The sequence below is a fragment of the Lissotriton helveticus genome, chromosome 5_1, assembly GCF_964261635.1.
Source record: "Lissotriton helveticus chromosome 5_1, aLisHel1.1, whole genome shotgun sequence".
NCBI lineage: Eukaryota > Metazoa > Chordata > Amphibia > Caudata > Salamandridae > Lissotriton > Lissotriton helveticus.
This window is the reverse complement of record NC_136065.1, coordinates 715,543,726-715,567,194: the sequence shown is the minus strand read 5'-3', so window position 1 is coordinate 715,567,194 and position 23,469 is coordinate 715,543,726. Positions and strand designations below refer to the sequence as shown.

The 23,469-nt window shown below is 47.5% G+C and overlaps 1 protein-coding gene across 3 annotated transcripts in view; it reads left to right on the top strand.

Annotated features, from left to right (window-relative positions):
* The window catches only part of PIK3AP1 (phosphoinositide-3-kinase adaptor protein 1), a 1,822,514-nt gene that overhangs the window by 1,692,873 nt on the left and 106,172 nt on the right, over nucleotides 1–23,469 (top strand). For all 3 annotated transcript variants that reach the window (XM_078643124.1, XM_078643125.1, XM_078643123.1), the window contains exon 16: nucleotides 18,200–18,270. In XM_078643124.1, the coding sequence (XP_078499250.1) occupies nucleotides 18,200–18,270 (71 nt within the window). The remainder of the gene's footprint in view (nucleotides 1–18,199; nucleotides 18,271–23,469) is intronic.

Sequence of the window (23,469 nt, the reverse complement as noted above, 5' to 3'; positions counted from 1 at the left end):
AATAACAATACACGATCATATATACTAAAACAGTTGCATTACAATACATACGATAGGCGGAGCAGTGGGTGTGGTCAATAGCAGTCGCGAAAGATAAGGGTGAAAATAGGTGTAACAGAGGCGTATACATAGACATGTGATGCAAACGTAACAGAATATGTCATGAATGGGGCGGAAACATGGAGGGGGCTACCTAAGGAGCCGGGACCTCTGACCTAATGGTGCGCGCAAACTGGCAATGACGTGTTACTAGAAGAAGCTGGGGGCTACGAACTCTGTGCTAGGAGCAGAGACTGAAGTCTGGAGAGTCAGGGCGACATGTACCTAAGCAGTATCTAGTATCTGATGTTTAGAGAACATGTTGATAGAATCCAAAAGTTATCGGGGTAAAGGCTAACAGACTCTAAGACTGGAGCATGCATTATTCTACATGTAGTGCGTGATGAAGAATATTAAATGACCATTAAATGCAGTATTTCTCTTACATGGAGACGTAAAGGCTAGACAATGACGGAAACTATTGATACGATTCAGTAGCTTAGGAATGCAGAGAAGGAGGGCTGGACTGATAACTAGAATCATAACTTACTCTTGGCAGACTCAGAGGCAGAGCCAGGCTGAACCGGGCACTGCAAGGCAGGAAGTAAGTGAAGGGTCGAGGATACAGGTGGGGGCTGTATCGCTCCTCAGCGAGGCTCAGGAGACAGAAGCTTAATCTGGTGTCCAGGCCCTTTTGAGGCCTAGAAACGGGAACTTTACAATGGAATAACGTGTACACTGAGAAACGTGGCAACGTAACTTTTTAAATAGGCCTGATGTTCGTAGTATTCACGAGAACTGGAAACTGGCATACTAGAGATGGGCACAAATATAATTGCGTCTTTCATCGAACATGGGGAATACATATGCATATTAATCATGCACACATAACATATGATGGAGGACGCGTAGGGACACAGAACATGGCAAAATTTACTTTTCCACAAACCGCTGTCCCTATTCCTCATCCCAACATCGTCCCTGAGGTTATAAAACCAGGCACCCCAGTAAGGGAACTAATCCTATCATTACACCTGTAAATTGCATGGGATATAGACAAGGTTTTCTTAATGGCATAGCCTCACTTGCCTACCCCTGCCCTCACTTACCATGTCCGTTTTACTATCAAAGTCTTTAGGCGTAGGATATATAATCGAAAGGGGGACCGCCTTTGCCAGTTCAGCAGTAAAGTCATTCAGGATGGGATTAGCACCCTGCCATCCGTGCCAAGCTGTCAAATGGCCCAACAAGCCCTTCACCAGTCCCGGTACCACATTAAATCCTCGGCATTTGGTAAATTACCATACAAACAAACCTGACATGATCAAAAGCAACCCCTGACCTGTGTGTCACAACCATTAGAGCCCTCTGGGGGTATGGCCTAATTATCCATCAAGAAGCAGGGAACCGGGGAGGAGCTTGGCGGGCATCCGAGATGGCCGCGTGAGCACAGCGCTCCCCGGACCCCCGCCGCTCCCGGCATAATATCCTGCATGAATCCTGATTTTTCGCGAGGATTTGTATAGAGGAGGTTGGGCTGATCTACCTGGACCTTACAGAAATTGGTTTGGACACCGGGTGCCTGAGTTATGGTGAATTGAACTTTTGGGCTCCGCCCTCGAGGTGCGCCCGGGACTGGGTGAGGTTCGGTGGCCGTCTTGGAGTTGAACAACAACGGCAGGGGGATTGGACTTGTGGGTCCCCTTCTTAAATTTCGGTTTCGATTCTGCCTCAGACTGGGACGTTGGTGAGAGGGTCGGGCCAGGGCTGCTGCCAGGACACGTGTCGGTGGTCGGGCCTTTGGCTGGACTATTCTCCTAGTTGGCTGCCTCTATCCTAGTGGTGCCCCTCTTGTGGTCTTTGGTCCCGGGGCCTCCATTTCTGGTGCCCGGTCCGTCGACCCGGGTGACTCTACTTGTGACGCATCTCCAAAATGGCGGGCAGAGGGGACCGAGAGACGCGCAAGACGAAGACACCTCTGCGCGGGGGTCCGGTTCAATCTAATGTTATGGATCGTTATACCCGCTCTAAGGGGTCCCCCGGAGCTGCCCTGCCCGGTCCCACTGCGTCTGACCACGTCGTGGATGCGTCGACGGAGCCCTCCTTGCAGGACATCATGGGCGCCATTTCTGGCATGAGGGAATCCATAGGCCAACAGTACGAAACCTTGGCCCACAAACTTGACACTGTGGCAATTGAGGTGAATTTAATTCGAGCCGATCTCTCCAAGACGAACGAAAAGGTGAAGTCGTTGGATATCAAATCATCCAGCCTCACGATGGACGTCTCTGATATACAGACGGAGATTGGCAATCTACGTAGGGTGAACGATTTCATGACCCGGCGCTTGGAGGATTTTGAGAACAGGGCACGTCGCTGTAATGTTCGCGTGGTTGGTGTGCCGGAGAATCCGGAACCCCACTCGGTTGATCTCCTGGTTGAAGACCTGATCCAGAACCACCTTTCTCCATCTGGCCTTAGTAAATTTTTCGCAGTGGAGCGCGCACATCGTGTTCCGGGGGGCCAGGGCAAGCCAGGCGCCCCGCCGAGGCCTATTGTTGCGAAGCTTTTCCACTATAGAGATCGGGACGCTATCCTGCAGGCTTCGCGGGTGAAGGGCCCGGTGGCCTTTGAGAATGCCACGGTGAACTTTTATCCGGACTTTTCCCAACAGGTCCAGAAGCAGCGTATGGGATTTCGTGGTGCCAAGAAGCGTCTTAGGGACATGGGGATGCGTTACGCTATGCTCTTTCCGACCAGGCTGCGGGTTGAATATAATGATCGAACTTTCTTCTTTGATCGGCCAGAGGCTGTGAATGACTGGCTAGACTCCCTGCCTAGCCGACCTCCTGAGACTGAGTCCGATGCCCACCCGGGCGGTGCTGAAGGTGGTGTAGAGAGCTGAACGTTTCGTCTTTGCCTGATGCCTTGTTTTGTATAACTTCTCCAGGGATGTATGCCTAGGTTCCTCTACTGCTTATGTGTTTTGATATATGCTCTTTTTCTCGTCATTGGTCTTGATCGGGGGGCGGGTGGGACGGAGCCTTTCCTCCTCCGGGGTCTTTGTGTAGAATAAGGGTTCTTGGGCGACAGGCACACTGCAGGTTGGGGTGGCTTTTTAGCTTTTTGCAGGGGTGCAGGGTGGGGGGTGTTTTCTTGTTCTTTGGGGGGAGGGTGGTTGGGATGTTTGTTGTTTGTGTGTTCTGTGTTCAAGGCGACTTTATCCTGTATTTGAAAATGTTTCTGTGGTCATGCTCATTGGTGGGGGGTTTTGGCTTTGTCGGGTGGGATGGGGGTAGCGGGTTGAGATTTGTTTCGTGGAACGTTAACGGTCTGGGAGATCGTATCAAACGAAGTGTGGTGCTGAAATGTATATGACGTTTATCTCCTGATATTGTTTTCCTGCAGGAGACTCATTTGGTAGGCAATGTTTGTCATGCAATGAATAGGTGGGGCTATCGCCTCGTAGCACATTCGGGGTTTACCTCGGGTTCCAGGGGTGTGGGTATCCTTGTTCGGGCTTCCCTCCCCCTGGCTATTGATGATGTGATTCAGGATGACCGGGGGCGATATGCTGTCCTTGTGGGTCGATATGAGGGCCGTGCCCTCTCCTTACTAACTGTTTATGTGCCCCCTGGCTTGCAGACTTCTACCTTTTCAGATTTGGGCGGTGTCTTGTTGGACCTCCCTGATAGTACTCTCTTTCTGGCTGGTGACTTTAATTCGGTGTTCTCCGGTCTCCACGATCGCCACCCCCCTAGGGATACTCCTGCGGCTCAGCAGTGGTTGGGTGGATTTTTGGATACCTTTGGCTTGGTGGATTGCTGGAGGCTTTTGCATCCTACTCAGCTTCAGTACACCTTTCATTCTGGGGCCCATGGGAGTCTATCTAGGCTGGACTATTTCCTGATGCCTGCAGCTCAGTCCCCAGCGGTGCGTGAGATTGTGCACCTGCCCAGGGGTATCTCTGACCACTCTCCGCTCTGGCTTCGTTTTGAGGTTGGGGTGGAGGCAGTGGGCCGGGTGGCTCCCATTAATCCGTGGTACCTTACCTCCCCCGAGACCCGCAGCCTGTTGCTTAAGTCTTTGGACGCGTATTTTCTGGATAACGAGGGGTCGGTTTCCTCGGCTGTGTCCCTATGGGAGGCTTTTAAGACGGTGATTCGTGGGCAGGCCCTCTCCCTTATTGTTGAGGCTAAGAGGGCGAGGAATAGAGAGGTGGTGGATCTTGAGGGGGAGATTTCTGCATTGGAGGAGGATTTGGAAATTGGTGTCACGTCTGCGAAACTCCATGCCCTGGGTCTGAAACAATTTGCTTATAAGTCCATGGTCACGGATGCTGCCAAAGTGATGTTTCGGGAGCAACAGGGACGTTTGTATGATGTAGGTGACAAAGCGGGTAAGTTGCTGGCATGGCTGGATAAGAAGGAGAGAGCTAATCGTGTGGTACCCGTGATTCAGTCTGCGTGTGGTGTGAGTGTAACGGACCCGATTGGAATAGTTGACCGTTTTGCCGAGTACTTCCGTGTGGTGTATACCCCTGTGTCTGTGAGGGATGTGGCTGACTCTCGCCTTCTGTTGCGTGATATAGCCCTGCCCAGTGTCTCTGATTTAGATCGTGTGGCGTTGGACTCCCCCTTTACTGTTGATGAGATAGCTACTGCCATCCGTTCCCTCCGTTCGGGCAAAGCATTGGGCCCGAACGGGTTGCCAATTGAATTGTACAAGTTGCGTCCCGACAGGGTGGCTCCGTATCTTCGCGCCATGTTTCTGGAGTCCCGGGAACGGGGTATTCTCCCTTATGATCAGCGACTGGCCACGATAGTTGTCATCCCCAAGGATGGTAAACCGCGTGATCTTTGTTCCTCCTATAGGCCCATATCCCTGTTAAATGTTGAACCCAAGGTATTGGCGAAACTCCTGGCATCCCGTCTCTTGACGGTCATTAGTGACTTGGTCCATCCGGATCAATCCGGATTTATCCCGCATCGCAACACGGCTCTGAACCTACGTCGTCTTCACGGCGCGATTGCGAGGGCGGGGCTTCTGACGGAGCCGGCCATTTTGGCATCATTGGATGCCTCCATGGCCTTCGACACGGTGGAGTGGCCTTATCTTTGGGCGGCTCTTGAGAAATTTGGTTTCGGGCCTGAGTTTATTAGTTGGGTCAAGTTACTATACGCGGAACCTCTGGCACAAGTAGTGGTGAATGGTAGGGTCTCGGCTCCTTTCACCCTTGGTAGAGGTACCCGTCAGGGATGCCCCTTGTCTCCGTTACTGTTTGCTCTCGCCATGGAACCATTGGCGGCTTGGCTTCGGTGGGAACCTTCACTCAAGGGGATTCGCTGGTCTCCGGACTTTGAGGACCGCGTTTCGCTTTACGCGGACGATATTCTTTTATATCTCACCTCCCCGCGTAAATCTCTGTCCGTTTTATTTGACGTTCTTGCTTCCTTTGGTGCCAACTCGGGCCTTGTTATTAATTGGACCAAGTCCTGTGTTTATGTTCTTTCGGGTGTTTTGCCCCCATTGCCGAGCAGACTTCCTATCCAGGTGGTCCAGTCGGGTTTCAAATATTTAGGGATTTTCATTACGTTGGACCCATCTCTCCGCTTTGAACGTAATCTCCTCCCCCCGTTGCTTAGATTGCGCTTGGATGTGGCCCGTTGGCGTAAGCTTCCTTTGTCTCCTCTGGGCAGGGCGGCCCTGTTTAAAATGATGTCCTTGCCGCGGTTCCTTTATGCGCTCCAAAACTCCTATGACGCTATCCCTACGACTTATTTCCGAGAGATCGAGAGTCTTCAACGGCAATTGATTTGGGACGGGCGTCCGCGTATTGCACTCGCGAAGCTCACCATCCCTTGGTACGACGGGGGCATGGCGCTCCCCGATATCAAGCGATATTACTGGGCTTCCCAGTTGTCTGCTATTAATCACGTGATGTTTTCACCGGGTCGTAATCCTGCATTCGAGATGGATAGACTCCAGCTTCCGGGTGGGGACTTTAATAGAGCGCTTTAGTCTCGATCGGCCGGGCGCCATCTTGTGGGCCCGTCCAGGATTGCAGTAACTGTGTGGCGAGCCGCGAATGTGAGTCTGGGATGGGAGGATCGACTAACGCTAGCGACGCTGCTTTATGCCTCGGAACTTTGGGCGGTCTCTGGTCTACCAAGGGTTTCGACCGCTGGGATATGATTGGGATTTGTAAGGTGGGAGATGTGTGCTCGAACGGTTGTGTGAAGTCGTTCCAGGCCCTCCAGGCGGAATATGGTTTGAGTGGTAGGGAATTTTTTCGCTATCTGCAGGTCCGGCACGCCCTCGCCTCAGTTTTGGCTCCTGATGAGGCCCCGCCTGAGTCTTCCCCCCTCGAGGACCGTGTCCTTGATGGGCATCTTCCTGACGGCACTATTTCTCTGATCTATAAAAAACTGATCAATAATCGGGCGGACTTATTGGTCCGACTTCGGGAAGCTTGGGTCCGCGATGGGTTGGAACTGGACGACGAGGATTGGCAATCGGCACTCTCTTCTCCCAAGGAGGTAGCCATTCCTGCCCGTCTCCGTTTGGTTCAACTTAAGATCCTTCATCGAGTGTATGTCACGGGTCCGCGTCTGGTGACGATGGGCTTTTCCTTGGATGGGTTATGTAAGCGTGGTTGTGGGTCGAGTGCTACCTTTTTGCATATTCTTTGGGAGTGCCCGGCTGTAGCGGCTTACTGGACTGCTGTGCTTGAGGTGATGGCTGACGTGACTGGTGTGGCCCTGCGGCCGGAGCCTCGACGATGTCTGTTGAATGTGTGGGAGCCCACTGACTATTCTGTGGCCCAGACCAGATGGGCTACCCTGGGTTACATGGTTGCGAAACGGGATGTTGCGCAACTTTGGGGCGCTTCCAGGCCCCCTGAGGTCTCTAAGTGGGAGGCCAATATGGACTGGTCCATGTTTCGTGAGAAGACGGTTTATGTGGCCAGGGGCAGACCCAGGGCGTGGACGACGATTTGGGGCCAGTGGAATGAATATCGTGGGGGTATCTGCACCCCTCCCCTTGTAGGCACTGCTGAGGTTGTCCCATCTCCCTAGGCGAGCGTTCCCGGAACCCCTCCATACTGTTTTTTTTACATTTCTGGTTCTCCCCGCTGCTCCCCTCCCCCCCCGATCTTGTTGGAGCCTCAGGGCTCTGGGTGTGTTCTCCTGATCGTGGACCATCCCCTCCGTTCTTTGGGCTGACCTTATTTACCGTGCAATCGCCTTTTAGTGTTTGTTTTTCTTTTTGTATAAAATAAAATTCAAATTGTTCTGTGATATGTGGGGAGTAATGCTTTGTGCTCGATTTGTGCCTGACCACGGGTGTACATTTTTATTCATGCCTTGTGCCTTATTATTAGCGGCCAGCCCGTGAGGTTGTAGGCCCATTCTTGTACTTTTATATGCTTACTCAAATAAAGGTTTTTGAAAAAAAAAAAAAAAAAAGAAGCAGGGAACCCTGGATGATTCTCAAATTCAGGTGAAAAGCAGCTCCCGTATAAAGCACTCAGCATCGGTGGCAACAATTAGAGCTCTGGCTTTCGGTAAACATACCATCCAAGCCAACCCGACATGATTGACAGTAACTCCAGACCTATGTTCTCCACTAATTAGGGCCCTCGAAGATGTTCAGCTCGGTCCCTACCTAAAGGAGCACCTAGTTTAAATCTAACAATAACCGCTCTAAATTAAAGCTTTCCATAAAATTTATGCCATAAAGAAGCAGAGAACTCTGGGTCATCCCAAATTTTTAGATGGAGACAGCCCCCCTTATAGAGCACCCACAACCTCAGCGGCACACTAAATCCGCTCTTCCCATTAGAGCCCTAAGAAAGGTATAGTTCTGCCCCCTCCCCACGGGATCTTTTAACACGCTACTGGTTTCCAAGCCCATGCTAAAACTAACAAACCTTTACTGTCGTGTGCGTTATTCCCATCGGTTGAATACCCAGGCGATGACAATTTAGGTACAAGGCAACTGGCTGGAACTGCAAATTCCACTTCACACCATCGCTCCACCCTAGTCTTAGGTACATGTTACTCGCTTGGAGGACCCCCAAAGAGTATTTAACAGAGAATTTCAGAGATTGTTCTAACCATAAAATGAATGGCTCTACTTAAACTTATAATTGTGCAATAACACATTCTGCCCAGGGACCAATCGATTAGAGATGCTTGGGACCAAATACGATTCTCCGATTAAAGAGGCAATAGAGAAGGATGGCCAATGGTCCTGAAACCTTGACTCAAGTGGTGAAATGAAGCAGCCAGACACCCAAGCCACCCCCAGACAATGCCTTTTCAATTAATAATGTTGCCGCCATTAATTACCATACATATACGGTCATTTTTCTTTGTTACCAAATGTTGGTGCGTGCGTGACCGTCAATGTGGGCCATGCAACCCATGCGCGGCACTCCTATACATACCCCCAGATATATGTTACCAGTATCATACATAGAAGCCAGGATTATTGGCTTTGTCGGTATCTGTCCCCTGCCTAAGATAAATAAGCAGTAGCTATGGCTTGTATATAACACGAACCCTACGGCAATATGGCTGTTACAAGTATCATACCTATAATTCAGGACTATTGGCTTTGTCAATGGCTGTCTGCTGCCTTAAGACCACTAGGCAACAATTATGGCTTAAAGATATTCTTGAAAAAAGTTCACATTAAAAACCATGGGGACACCACAACAATAAATGAGCGGCGTGTGATCACCCGCCCATGATGTGCCTGCCGTCCGGGGGCGCCACAGAGTACCGTTTCGAGGCCCCCTTTAACAACCAATCGAGAAAGAGCCAAGAGAGGCATCTGCACCACCGCCAAGATCCACGGCGTTCATTGGCTACGCGCAGATGGGCAACTTGTTTTACAGACTGTGAGAAACTTCTTTGTCACAAAAACACAGGCTGTGCAAGTTAAAACTCTTCATTAATCTAAAAAACAAAGGATGTCGACTAAACTGGCAAAATGTAGGAGATCTGAAACTTAGTTGTCAACATTCTAATGTTATTAACAGCGGCACACAATTAACAGTAGCATTGCATAAATAGACATTTTTGTTTGACGCATTGCTGGCATTGTCTCACATTGCTTTGTTCTTACGCGACCCCGTGCATTGATATAACTGGATATTGCCTACGTCCAAACACAGGCGCTTGCCTCCGTGCGAGGTAATCACATTCCAACATGGCGAATGCACGTGGGTGCAGTATAAGTGTGATCACCCGCCCATGAAGTGCCTGCCGCCCGGGGGCCCCACAGAGTACCGTTTCGAGGCCCCCCTTTAATCAACCAATCAAGAAAGAGCCAAGAGAGGCATCTGCACCACCGCCAAGATCCACGGCGTTTATTGGCTACGCGCAGATGGGCGACTGTTTTACAGTCTGCGAGAAACTTCTTTGTCACGAAAACACAGGCTGTGCAAGGCAAAACTCTTCATTCAATCTAAAAAACAAATGATGTCGACTAAACTGGCAAGATGTCGGAGATCTGAAACCTAGTTGTCAAAATCTAATGTAATTAACAGCGGCACACAGTTAACAGTAGCATTGAATAAATAGACATTTAGTTTTACGCATTGCTGACATTGATATATTGCTGACATTGATATAACTCGAGATTGCCTACGCCAAACACAGGCGCTTGCCTCCGTGCGAGGTAATCACCTTCCAACATGGCGAATATACGTGGGTGCAGTATAAATAAGCATTATCTCCCCCTGCATAATCTCTGTGCTTATCATCTGCAAAAGAAGAAATGCTCCTATCTACTATGCAGCCTGATTACTTCCTCAGCATCTACGCACTTCGTTATCAAATAAAATACATGGAGGGAAATGCTGAGAGTCCAGAGCCTTGGGCTGGGAAGGATACCTAAACTGCGCTTCGAAACGGAATAACGAATGCCTGGTTAAGCAAGGCCGCTCGCATTGAGGTTTGTGTCCAAGCGCCCTAGCTGTTGCCAGACCAGCGCTACAGGAGTAGCATTTTGGAAATCATCTCACCGTTCAGAAGAGGGAGGAGAAAGCCACCGCGAGGCCGCAGAGGAGGTGAGAGGCGCGGCCCCGGGACTGCGAGGAACAGCGTCAAGTACACCAGCTGTTTCCTCTTCCCGCGCGAGCCGCGCCCCCTCCCAGTGCCCGCCCCCATCAAGGCGTCTGTAACCTCTCGCGGCCCCCGCTTCGCGGGAGCCGCTCGCATTGAGGTTTGTGTCCAAGCGCCCTAGCTGTTGCCAGACCAGCGCTACAGGAGTAGCATTTTGGAAATCATCTCACCGTTCAGAAGAGGGAGGAGAAAGCCACCGCGAGGCCGCAGAGGAGGTGAGAGGCGCGGCCCCGGGACTGCGAGGAACAGCGTCAAGTACACCAGCTGTTTCCTCTTCCCGCGCGAGCCGCGCCCCCTCCCAGTGCCCGCCCCCATCAAGGCGTCTATAACCTCTCGCGGCCCCCGCTTCGCGGGGGCCGCTCGCATTGAGGTTTGTGTCCAAGCGCCCTAGCTGTTGCCAGACCAGCGCTAGAGGAGTAGCATTTTGGAAATCATCTCACCGTTCAGAAGAGGGAGGAGAAAGCCACCGCGAGGCCGCAGAGGAGGTGAGAGGCGCGGCCCCGGGACTGCGAGGAACAGCGTCAAGTACACCAGCTGTTTCCTCTTCCCGCGCGAGCCGCGCCCCCTCCCAGTGCCACGCCCCCTTTCTCTTATCAGTGATTTAAGTAAGATCTGTAACGCGCACCGCGGGACGCGCGCGGGTCGCAGCCCGGGCCAAGGGCGGGCCCGTTGTTGCCCGTTAGTGACCGGCAGAGACCGGACCGGGCCACCCCCCTTGGTTCCTCTGCACTGCACTTACAGCTAACTTATAAGTCCGTACATATGTCCGTAATGCCTGGAAGAACCAGAAGGAAAACTAAATCTGCGCTGGCTGTAGCACAAATTACTGGGCCCATTGACCAATTTATATCTCGAGTCAACGAGACAATTGACCAGAGTATCACTCTATTGGAGCAAAGAGTGTCATTGGACCTTATGAACGCTAAACGCTCGTCTCTGGGTCCTTTATCAACTGTAAGTTCGCCTCCCCAGCAAATTGTAATTAATCGTTCTCTTCCATTACCTCAATCGGCCGCTGGTACACTTACTGTACCAAACTCAGTAGATCTATCAGTCTCTCAGCTGGAGTCTGATTCATCATTTGTTGATCTAGAGGCCACCCCAGACCTTGAAGCTTGTCAAACACCTGAAAAGCCAGAGTCTATCATAGGGAGTTGTCCTCGGGATTTAGGGAAAGGACGCATTCGTGTAGTGCCAGAACCTAGGAATATGTCCAAGACCAAGAAAAAATCCAAAACCAACATCAGGAATCACAACCTTGTGTCTTCAGTTCCTAACTCAACATCAGGCATACCATGTTGGGTCGAAAATATGGTAGCAGACTTAAAATCTGACCTTGAAGCCTCAATATTGGCCCAAATCAAGCCTTTAATGTCCAAAATGGATAGGCTAACATCTTTTATCAATACTAAATGGTCTAATAAGGCAAGTGGGAATGTGTCAACTTTGCCGCAAGGAAATGCCAAAGAACCAGCCTCAACGAATACTGTTAATAGCAACCCATCAAAGGATCTTAATGCAAATGCTAAAACCATACCGGATTCTGAAGAAACAGTAACGCACCATTTGGCCCATATGGAGGGAAAGGTTTCTGCACCCCCACCAACTTCTAGGGGTGCAGCCTCTACTACAAAGTCCAAATCACCCGCTGGTTCCAAAAGAGTGCCCAACCAACCTGTCAATGGGCCTAAAAATCTACCAGCCGCTACGACACCAGCTACTTCTCTCAGCAAGCCCGATGATCCTAAGCCTAGACCGCCTCGCTTCAAGTCAATTAATTTGCCGCCGGAAGTCTCACCCTTTGTGGTCGTACTGACGGGGGTGCCACCACTAAAGGAGGGGAAAAAAGAAACTCTGGCCGAATTGAAGAATAAATGTGCCCAGTGGCTTGACATCCACAAACCTCTGCCCAATAATTTATGTGGCGAAATACACGCAGTTAGAAGAGGGGACTGGGTAGGTAGAAACACCAAGTCTATAGCAGGCGATGTCATAACCATCAATTTTAGGAATATTGAGGTAGTGAATTACATTTGCAACTCACCTAACAGTGGGCCGGCTTCTCAAATACACCCTCTTCCTATGTCCTACTTCCTTCCCATGCCCCCAAGGCAATTTCCCCCTCAATTTACTTTCCCAATAAATAGAGGGTATACACACGCTCCACACCACACTGCCCATCAGTGGCAGCATTCATGGCAAGGTCCACCTCCTCCCTTTGATCCTTTTGTATCCCAGTTTGCCCACTGGAATAGATTCAGTGCGCTGGAAGAGGTGGACTGACATAATCCTAATGAAGCTCTCCCCATGTATTTTTCCGCCAAAAGGGGTGAGGAGGAGGGTTTAGATGTTAAGCTACACTTACCATGCCCTAACTCTCCAATTGCGACAACTAATAGCTTGACTAAGGCGCCATCCTCCAGTCCCCAGAGAGAATGCATAGAATCTTTGAGCTCTGGAGACACTGGTGGTAACAGAGGAGAAACCAGCAAGGAGAGAATAAAAATCCTTAGCTGGAATCTTACAGGTATTCAAAGGAAATTAGACCTACCTGAGTGGAGCGACCTGGTTGAAGCACACAAGATTTGTGTGTTTCAGGAGACCTGGAGTGTAGAACCACTCCACCGGGTTGGGTTTGTCATCTTTTTTATTCCAGCTGTAAAACCCTTAAATGGGAGGGGGCGTCCATCGGGGGGCCTCATCATTTGTGTAAGCATTTCCCTAAATTGTAGAATAACATCTACACAGACAAACAACCCTGATATTCTGGGGATTGTTTTATGTAATCCGTGTAAAATTTGTCTCTAGCTCTCTACAATGTTTATGTTAGAGGCATAAAAAATGGGAGTACCTCAACCGTAATATCGGACCTTGAGGCCCAGCTTAGGGATTGCAAAGAAGTTGATCATACCCTAGTAGCAGGTGATTTCAACTGCACCTATGAGCCACTCCCCTTAGATGGTATCCCTGACCTGGGAGAAGAAGATAGTAGATGGGGTATTCCTTCACTCTCCATCCCCCCGATTAGACGCTGGACTCGCAGTGCGGTGCAGTTAAATGCACTGACCTTAGAGTTTGGACTTAGAGCCGTAAATGGCCGCACATCTTCTGATCGGATGGGTGCCCCGACGTTCAATAGGGTTGGTCATACCTCAAGGATTGACTACATCCTATTGGACTTGGGGTCCTGGAATTGGGTTGATGATATGACAGTTATACCAACTGTCGAGAGCGACCATAATTCGCTTTCTTTAACTATTAAGAATCCCTGGTCTAATGTAGCACTGCCAGTACCCCCGAAAAGCTTGCATAAGATCATTGTATCCGCCTGTGGAAGACGCCTAAAGTGGGATAAAGTTGCTAATAACCCTGACAAACTTGGTAACATAGAGGCGGTTCTTGTGGCCTCACAAACCGAACTTGGTTCTATTGATTTGGCTATGGCATCAGGTAGAGTAACATCTATTTTCGAGGCTACAGTTAAGTCTATAGGGGAAGCCTTTTGGGCCAAGGGAAACGATGGAAGGAGTAGGCCTCAGATCAAATCCAAGGGAATGCATGCTTGGCTCACAGGAGCCTGCAGGAAAGCTAAGTCACGACTAATTGAAGCCGTTAAAGGCAAATCCCAACTTCAAATACAGCTAGCCAGGAAGGAATATAAGAGAATACTGGATCTAGCCAAAAAGGAGTGGGACGAGGCCTACTGGCTTACTCTTAAAGAAGCTAGTCTAAAGAAGGACCCAAAATGCTTCTGGGATGCAATTAGAGTTCGGAACAGGCCTGATAGGGACTTGATAACCTGCAACATTCCCAGTCAGGTGTGGGTTAAACATTTTTCTAAGCTATATACCCGCCAAGAAGACCAATTGCTGTCAAGCGCTTCCCAAGGGGGGACTATGGGTACAACATTGCTCCCTCTAACCTGGTATATTCAGCCTAGTGACTTTGATTTTACTATCAAGGAGGTTGAATATGCAATAGGCACCATCATTCCACAGAAAGCGGCTGGCCCGGATGGTATACCTGGTGACCTGCTAAGATCTGACACCTTAAAGTGGGGAAAACTCATCCATTCCCTACTTGTTGCTATGTGTAGGGGCGCCCCTGTCCCCTCCTCGTGGAAAGGGGCGGAGGTGGTCCCTATTTTTAAAAAAGGCCCTAGGGATGACCCGTCAAATTATAGGCCTATTAGCCTGTTGGATGTTAGCCAAAAAGTAGTTGGTAAGGTTCTACTGCTAAGAATCCTAAATTGGGTAGAAGAAAACAAAATCCTTACAGACTACCAGGCGGGCTTTAGAGTAGGAACTGGGACAATTGAGCAAGCCTTTAGGCTCATGATGGTCTATTGGAAGGTTGTGGACGTAGGCAAGGGCAGTCTTTATCTCGCGTTCATCGATTTAAAGACTGCCTTTGACCTTGTACCCAGGGAGACCTTATGGACTGTACTGGCCGATATGGGGCTACCTCATTACTTGCTTGTGTTGCTTGTTAGGCTGCACGAAAACAGCTTTGCCCAGATTAGGTGGGGACCAGAGGGGGAAAAAACTGATAGTATCCCGGTTGAGAGAGGTGTGCGCCAGGGATGTGTCCTGGCTCCCACCCTCTTTTCTCTTTACATCAATGGGGTGGTTGAGCATCTTCGAAAACAACCTTCAGATGAACCATCCCTGGCTGGCGAACGCATACCAACCCTCCTCTTCGCGGACGATACGCTTTTGATATCTAAGACCCCAATTGGACTCCAAAGACTTCTTAATAACTTTCAATCTTTCTGTGCAGATCGTGGCCTGACAATCAACACAAGTAAGACAAAAATTTTGGTATTGAATCCCCCTAAAAAACCAGTACGCCCTCCTATCTTGAATGCTGAACCGCTGGAAAGGGTTGAAGTCTTTGATTATCTTGGGGTACGTCTCTCCCACAAAATGGACTGGACACCACATCTGGACAAAATGCTTTTAACCCACAAGAGAATTACAGGAGCTATTTTGAAAGAACAACGCTCCTGTAAAATAAGACCTATAGCTACTGTTCTAGAGATTTACTCGGCTAAAGGTGTTAGTTCTGCTCTTTATGGGGCCGAACTCTGGGGGTCATCCATCTCTGATGCTCTATCAAGATCTGAGAAACAATTCTGTAGAGCGATCATGTCTCTACCACAGGGAACTCCTACGGTCCCGCTAATGTTGGACCTAGGATGTCGCCAAATTGATGATCTCGCGAAATTTCGGCCACTCTTGCTATGGGCGCGGCTGTGACGTGTGGAGGAACTCAGTAAATATGCCCAAGGCCTCGCAGAAATCATGTCATTACCTGGGTGGCATAAAATCAAATGGTTAAGAGACATGAAGTTGCTGCTAGCCAACCTGGGCCTAAATGAAGCGTGGATAAATAGATCTTCTCCGCCGAAGTTTACGTTGAAGAAACTTTACTGGGACTGGATCTCCACTAAAAGAAATACCAGTACTACCATTGGCAGGCTTAGTGAGGACTTCTTGAAATTCAAAGGCCAACCCAAACGGGAAGCGTATCTTGACATTATAGAAAAACCCTTTGATAGGGCTCTATATTTCAAATTTAGAGCAGGAACCCTTCCCCTTTATTCTCTTACCTCAAGCTGGAAATCACACGCACAAACCATAGAGCTCTGCCCTGCGTGCTCAAAAAAACCAGAGACAATGGCGCATTTCTTGTTTGAATGCACAGAGTATGCAATTCCAAGGATGGTTTGGCTTAAAAACTTATGTCGGCAGCTAGGTACTAACAGCCATGTGACCGCAATCAGGATTCTAATGTCTGACAGCCGTCCTACCTATGCTTGTGTTTTAGCTAAATTTTTATCATGGGCTTGGTCCATCCGTCTTAAAAGGCTAAAATTAACTGTTTAATTCATTCTTAGAAAATTTACTCTTTTTATGAACTGCTAGTTAAATCTGGAAAGTATCTTATATGTGTTTCATTGATTCTTTTTAAAATAATGTGTATTGTGTTTTCATGTTGCTTTTATGATAATTTCTTTTTATCGAAATAAAGCCTTTTTGACTTGACTTGACTTGACTTGAAGAGCCCGAAGACGTATGGGTCATGTATCGCTTTTAGCTGACCTCTGCTCCCGAGTCTGGCCTAGCATTAACAAGAAGCATATTGTAAAAGCTAATTCCGGCTGCGGATAGTCATCGCCTTCGTACTTTCTTTCCCAACTGTAGCGAAGAAATTTAACCAGCAAGTAACAGGGCCCTGCCAACACTCATTCACTTGCACTACCAAGGCACCGCTCGAGAAAAGCAACCAGCAAGCAACAGGTCCCTGCTAACGTTCATACCCTTGCACTACCAAATCACCGCATGGCTTACTCGGAAACAGTGTTGACAGGTTCTCCTATCACGTCCAACTGGGGCGCCTGTTCCCCTCCTTAATGAGGCCGCCCCGTGAATAAATAACAACTATGCCAGGTCCGCTTATGTGCGTGAGCGCTGTGCCATTCATTACCTGCCTTAAGCGCCTAGTCTTCATTGGTGGTCTCCCATCCACGCACTAACCAGGCCCGACCCTACTTCGCTTCAGAGATTGAGCGTCCCCCCAACCGTAGGCTGCTTCTCTTTTACATCTATCTCGAAATTGCACTGCCCTGTGTCCCTGGCTTAGGAGGCCTGCCTTATCCATTAGGCCACTGAGGCACAGATAAATATCTGCTGTCTAGAGGCATTATTTAAATGTATTCAATCATCAGACACTGGTGTCTGCACAAAGGACATTTCTCAGTTCTCTCCATAGTAAACTTCCCAGTTTCATCCTCTTCTATCTCCGACTTTAACACTCCGTTCTATGCTATAAAGGAAACTCTGCCTTTCCAGCGAGTGGAGAGAGATTGGGGAGGACAACTTTCGCCTGTTTTTGGTACCCATTTGACCGACCTCGGAAGGATTACTAAACAGGCGCTTTTTTTAACACCAAGCCCCTTCGCCTGCATTACGCCACTAATTGCCCCGAATGCCCTTGCTTGGCCCGTGTCCCTGCGCCTGGCTGCCTCACCATGTAAAGACATCCCCTGTGCGTGTTGAACGTCCTGGTCAGAGTTGCCCTTCCAGTCCCGTTCCCGCGCCACACTCCTCGCCGAGGCCTCACTCCGACGCTCCATCGACACTTCCTGCATCTCCTGACTCTTCCCGCGCCGTGCGTCCCGCTCCAACTGTGCCGCCCCTTCCATCGACGAAGCTTTACACCGCCGAAGACCTGCAAGGGCGAAAAAGAGAAAATTAGGAGGCCCCAAGCGCGGGGCACGACCAGTGTGGGGGAGCGTCCAGGCGACAAGGGGACACCTGAGCGCTCCCCCCTCCTTTATCCTAGGGTTGCGGGGAGGGGGCGGCACGCCCCCACCCCCCCAACCCGGAAGTCTGCGCAACGCCTTCCGGGTCAGGGGTCGGGCGCCAGCCAGCCGGTGGTGCGGCGCGCACCCCCCGCGTCATCACTGGACACCGGGAGGTCACGCCCCCACCACCGGGAGTCAAGGGAAGAGGGGGTCGCCTCGCCGCCATGCGGGCGGGGGTGCCGAGGGCCCCCCCTTTTCATTCTATGCAAAGGGAGCAGGACCCATACACAGGCTTCAGAGGAGCCCCACAATCTCCCCATCTACAATTATAAAAGATGTTAGAGAACCACAAGCATTTTTCCTTTTTGGGCTTTAGGAACATGAAATTGTTAGCTGGTAATGAATTTCGGAAAAGCTCATTTCAAGCAACCTCAATGAAACTCCGAGTATATTGAATAGAAAGACCCTCCTCTGGTAGTGGAGTATTCTTTATCAAAGAAGAAGCCTAGTAAGGGCATTTTTTTTCTATTCCGTGTTTAATGATAGTTTATCAAATGCTACCGTTCTTTTTTTTACTTTGCTTGAGTATCATTTCTTAACTTAAAACAAAAGTAATATTTGGAACCGGTTTTTCTTCCATTGCGTTCGATTATATCATAACTTAGGAGATACATCCATTGGTTTGTTTATAATGTCTCTTTTGTTTATCAATCAGGTAGTGCAAGCAATAGATCAAGTACTCGAAGCACACTAAGTATCAGCAGCGGAATTGAAGGTGACAGCGAGGTGATGTATCACTTTCTAATTATTTATATGTACTTGCTGTTAATATTATAGAAGATGTTTGTTACTGGCATCCCTGTTAGAATTCCATGGTTGACACACAGTTCATGACTTGACCACCACCAATTGTGCCAAAGGAAATAATGAATTACGAAAACACCATATGGTCATATGTCCCTAACTTGCAACCCACTCCACCGAAAGCGATAACCCTAGCGCTCATCACTCTAAATGGGCTGTCTGTTGAGGCACGTGGTATATCAAAATGGCGTATACTGAGTAGCGGGCCCACCCATCTTTGCCCCCACTGCGCAGACATGAATGGCACGCCTCTCTACATGTTATATGGACGGTCCAGTAATTGCATATTACTGGCGACTAATCGATAGTGAGATTTTAGCAATAGCTGGTCATCCAGTGTAGCTCCAAGATTCTGGTGGGTGTTGGTCTTATGATGGATAAACGAGATATCACAAGGTATTGGAGGAATGGTGCTTGAAGCACATTTACTTGTTAAAGTAGTAACAAAGAAAAGTAGTACATGTATCAGATACAGCATTCTAAAATAGTTTGTTTTAATTAAGACATCGGTCAACGGCTTTTTCAGTAATAATTGGATAGCACCGGCGTCTTCGATAGCATATTGGTGGCTCTCTTCATCTTTCTTTGAGTCTTTTGAATTCGTGAGCCTATCATGACTGAAGCATTAACGGTCACAGAGGTAATCAGAAAATCCCTTAAATGATATTTCAATGAATCCTCTATTTAGACCCCATCAAATGTAGGAACTATGCTATGTAAAAGAAGTTGCACAGAAGAATGCAATTCTGCTTTAAGGGGTCTGGAGGGTTACTACTGAGCTGAGTCTAATTCAGATACATGTAAATGTTATCTCAGCAGCTGAGAAATAATCGATACCTTTTTGTAAAACAGAAGGTTCAGATTTTGTCACCAATTACATCTTGATACCATTAAGAATCCGATTGTAATAAAATATCCTTCTGATTCATGTAATAATCCAAGTAGCAAAATGAAGCATATCCTCTCGCCTTTCAGTTTTTGAGGCCAATGCCCCTAATGATAGGCGGGCAACAAAATAACCACTCTAATAATCAAACATCCTTTATCTTTTTCAAATGTACGAGTTTTCAATAATTTACAACATATCTATAATGACGTCAAAGAGCTCTATCCTCATCTTGGTACATTTATAATATGTTGTCTATGTATACAGTTAATGTTTCATATTTTTTTACAAAAGCGTTATCACCATATTCATTAACATCATGGGGCTATGTGGTTCAGATGAGAACATGTTCCTTTAGCCTCATCGAAATTGTAGGGACGAGAAAACAGGCATCCCAACAGGCCCGCTCCTAGGATTTTTGGGGCCCTGGGTGAAAGGGAAGATGTGAGGCCCCGCTAATTTGCATGTGACATCACAAGAAGCAACATCATAGAAAGTGACATCACTGGACTTCTAAACTTCTATGGTATCACCAAGGGACCTTGTGGGGATAAAAAGATAAATACCCAAATTAAATAAGTCCGTCTATTTTAAAGCGGGGTCACATTAAAAGGAAAAGCTAGGCACATGACTCACAAAGATGGACTTCCTCACTCAATGTTAACTGATTGTTTCCTGATTACTGCATGATAAAAGGTCAGGAACACTGTGGAATATTATTCGAATGCATCACTGTGGTACATATGATGCAACCGAATATAGCGAAATAAAGTTGAGTTAAAATACATGTACCCGTTCATTTTTATTTCAAATCTTTATAAATCACAGGTCAGAAGTAAAAGGGCAGCTGAGTTTTGTAGAAACAAATCAAAGCATGTACTGTAGACAAGCGCCATGCCTCCATGTGAGGCTGCATCAAAGAAGGGTTAAAATCACCCCTGTACTGAAAACGCTGTTTAAAATGTGATTTTTACAGTTCGGAAACGTATATGTCATTTGATTTATTCCTTTCATTTGGATTTTGTACTGCTGCATTTATGATGGAAAAATGAAAATTCAAGTTCCAGAATGCAAGGAAACAACAGCTGAACTACTTACATGTGGTTTAAAGAAGCAACTTAAGCCCTCCTCTGGTGGAAGTCTTTGCTAGCGAGAGTTACAGTTTTAATATAAATCCCTTGCACTGGGACTTGAAAAAAAGTTTGATGATGCACTTATTCTTGAACCATTAGTGAAGCCGGTTTTGAGGTTCAAGCAGTGGACAGTTATGGTTTGACTGTGTTCACGCTAGTCTGTGTTTTGTTGCATCAGTATACCAGTGCTGGTTATTCCTGCTGCTGCTATGAAATGAGAGTTTAGGCCTTTCTATCATCTGGACAGAGAGACAATATCAGCAATTAGGTTTTGCCTCAAAACTACTGCGGAACAGTTCTATTTTTAGCTAGAAACTGGAAGCTGATGCCTTGCTCATCCCCACAGAATTGGTCTTATATAACTTTGGAATCATTAAGAAATTCTTGCATTGCCTTGCTGGGGGGATGTTGCTAAGAGCCCCTGCTGCGGTGGTGACAAAGAGGGACACTGCTGTGTAGGACCCACTATAGGGAGTATATTATAAGTGTTTTAACAAGTGGGCCTTAAAATAGGGAGTCAGACTTTGTTTGAGGGGGCAATATACATGAAGCTGCCTACAAGTTTGCCATACTGGGAGGCTAGCACTCGCTAGCAGGGGTCACCAAGGTGCTTTTCTCTGCAGTGTTCTTCAAGAAGGCACACAGGAAACACTAATACATAGTTTCTTTTGGACACCTTATCTATTGCTACAAGCACAATATACACTCCAAGCACAGCAGACAGCAGCACGAGGCTCTCCTTAGAACCTTACACCTAAAATTACAAAACATGCTACGAATACTAGTGTAACATTCAAGTAGCAGTTGCGTGGCACTCAAAATGTCATACATATGATGTAGATATGCCATAGACAAACACAGGGCAAATACAGAAATCTCACACATAGGCAGGGGATATCCAGAAAATTAAAATATCCCCCACTTTGAGCCAAAGCTTTTATGGCACCAAGCAAGTAATTGCAACCCTCCTCAGAAGAGCTATCTTGTCTCTTCCATCTAAGCATCTATCCAGTCATCCCTTAATCCTCCCATCCATCTTCTGCTATCCACCATTTTCCCTTTATATTCTGTCACCCATTCATTCTTTCTTCCATCATTTAGTCTTTCACCATTCTGTCCATCCGTGTTCCCATTCATATCCAAACCTATGCATCCATCATTTAACTCATCCATCCCACCATCCACCCTTTCACTCATACATCCGACCATCCTTTCGATCATCCATCCATCCTATCGCTCTTCCTAAGTGAGATTCACAATGTCAACAGACCATGGCTTTGCTGTCTGACTTATTGGTGCAGAGAATACTATAATCAGTGCATGTGCATTTTTACTCAACTTTTATACATTTTCTTCAACGCAGCAACCGATAGAAGAACAACACATGATTAAACTGAAACTCAACATACATATTAACATGCAGGTGCCTAGTTCTTCTCGTGGGAACAATTTAAGAAGACCTTGGGAGGAAGATAGACTGGAGAATAGCAGAAAGCTGACTACACTGAATCTGCTGGTAGTAAGTGAGGTACTAAACAGACAAGATGGTCCCAGATGGGTACCTACGGAATTCATTGTTGAGCTACTGAGGATAGCAATGAATAAAAACGTTTTCATATTCCAAAATGAGTACTTCTTCCAGACAAAGGGTGTGATCTGACCAACCTCTTCATGGACAAGTACGAAAATGATTTAATCTACAATACGAAAAATCCTTTTCTAGAAAACATTAGTATCTGGAAGAGGTATATCGACAACCTCCTCATGATTTGGACTTGTGAAAAACTGAGGCTGTTGGCCTTTTTTGAGTGGATTAATAAACAATCGCCTGACATACAATTCACCACTGCACATAGCAGAGACAAGATTAACTTCCAAGACCTCAGTATAAGATCAAGAGACGAAACACTCTACACCACTCTTAAACCTATGGAACCGAACATCCTACTTAGATACAGTAGTCACCAACCCAGAAACCTGAGCGATAACGTCCCATATGGCAAGTTCCTGTGGCTTCACAGAAACTAAAACCATAGGGCTGATTATTTTCAAGAAACTGACCTCCTCATGTCACACCTCAGAGATAGGGGCTACCCAAAAAGGCTACTTAAGAGATCTAGGAAAAGGGCCTGGTATTGCCCCCGTGAAACCTTACTTGAGACTAAGCCCAAACATGATACTGCAGAGAACAGGAAGTGTGTGTCACCACGTTCAACACCAGAATCAATGAGTTAAAAAAGATTGCTAAGATCTCATTGCGGACTAATTACATGAGCCAGGTAAACCACTTTTTGCCTTCAAAAGGGGTAGGAAACATTAAGGACTTTGTGCTAAAATCTTATCTCAAAACAGCCCCCAACCCTGATCTAAGAGCTCAACTGCAACTGCCTCCCCTGATTGGGCATTTCAAGTGTGGTTTCTGTAAGCCTGTGCACTTACGATGGAAAGAAAAGATTTCACACGCTCCAATCGCACATATACCCTGAAACACCACACTGATTGGAACTCAATTGATGTGATTTATGCCATCGTTTGTCAATGTGATAAATTGTATGTGGGTCATACACATCAGAAGGTGAAAACCAGGATTCTTCAACATTGCTCCAGAGTCCATTGCAATACAGTGGGTGCTCCACTGGTTGAGCATTTTGGTTGTATAAAACATACAGCCGGGAGTACACGGTGATGGGTCCTGGCGAAGATACTGCACAACCCAAGAGGTGGAGATTTGTCAGCCACCATGAGCCTGAGAGAATGTAAGTGGAATCACTTACTTGATACAGTAAATAACGGGCTCAATGAATCTAAGGAAATTTCTAGGCAAATCTCTCTCCTGAATATGGGTTGATTAATGCATGTCACTTCAGGTTCTATACATTACACAGTTTAGCAGTGGCAGTCTTTTTTGCTCGTATTTCCATCAGAGCCCCTCCTTCAGGCCACGCAGAACCAACCAATATGATAATACAGAGTAAGAATCGAACCCCATAGTACTTGCTCAAATAAAATCTTTTCGCAGTACAGTCCTGATTATGTATACTTATATTAAACCTGGTTTACATTGTTATATTTGCCCAAATGTACCCTCTGTATATGATCGTT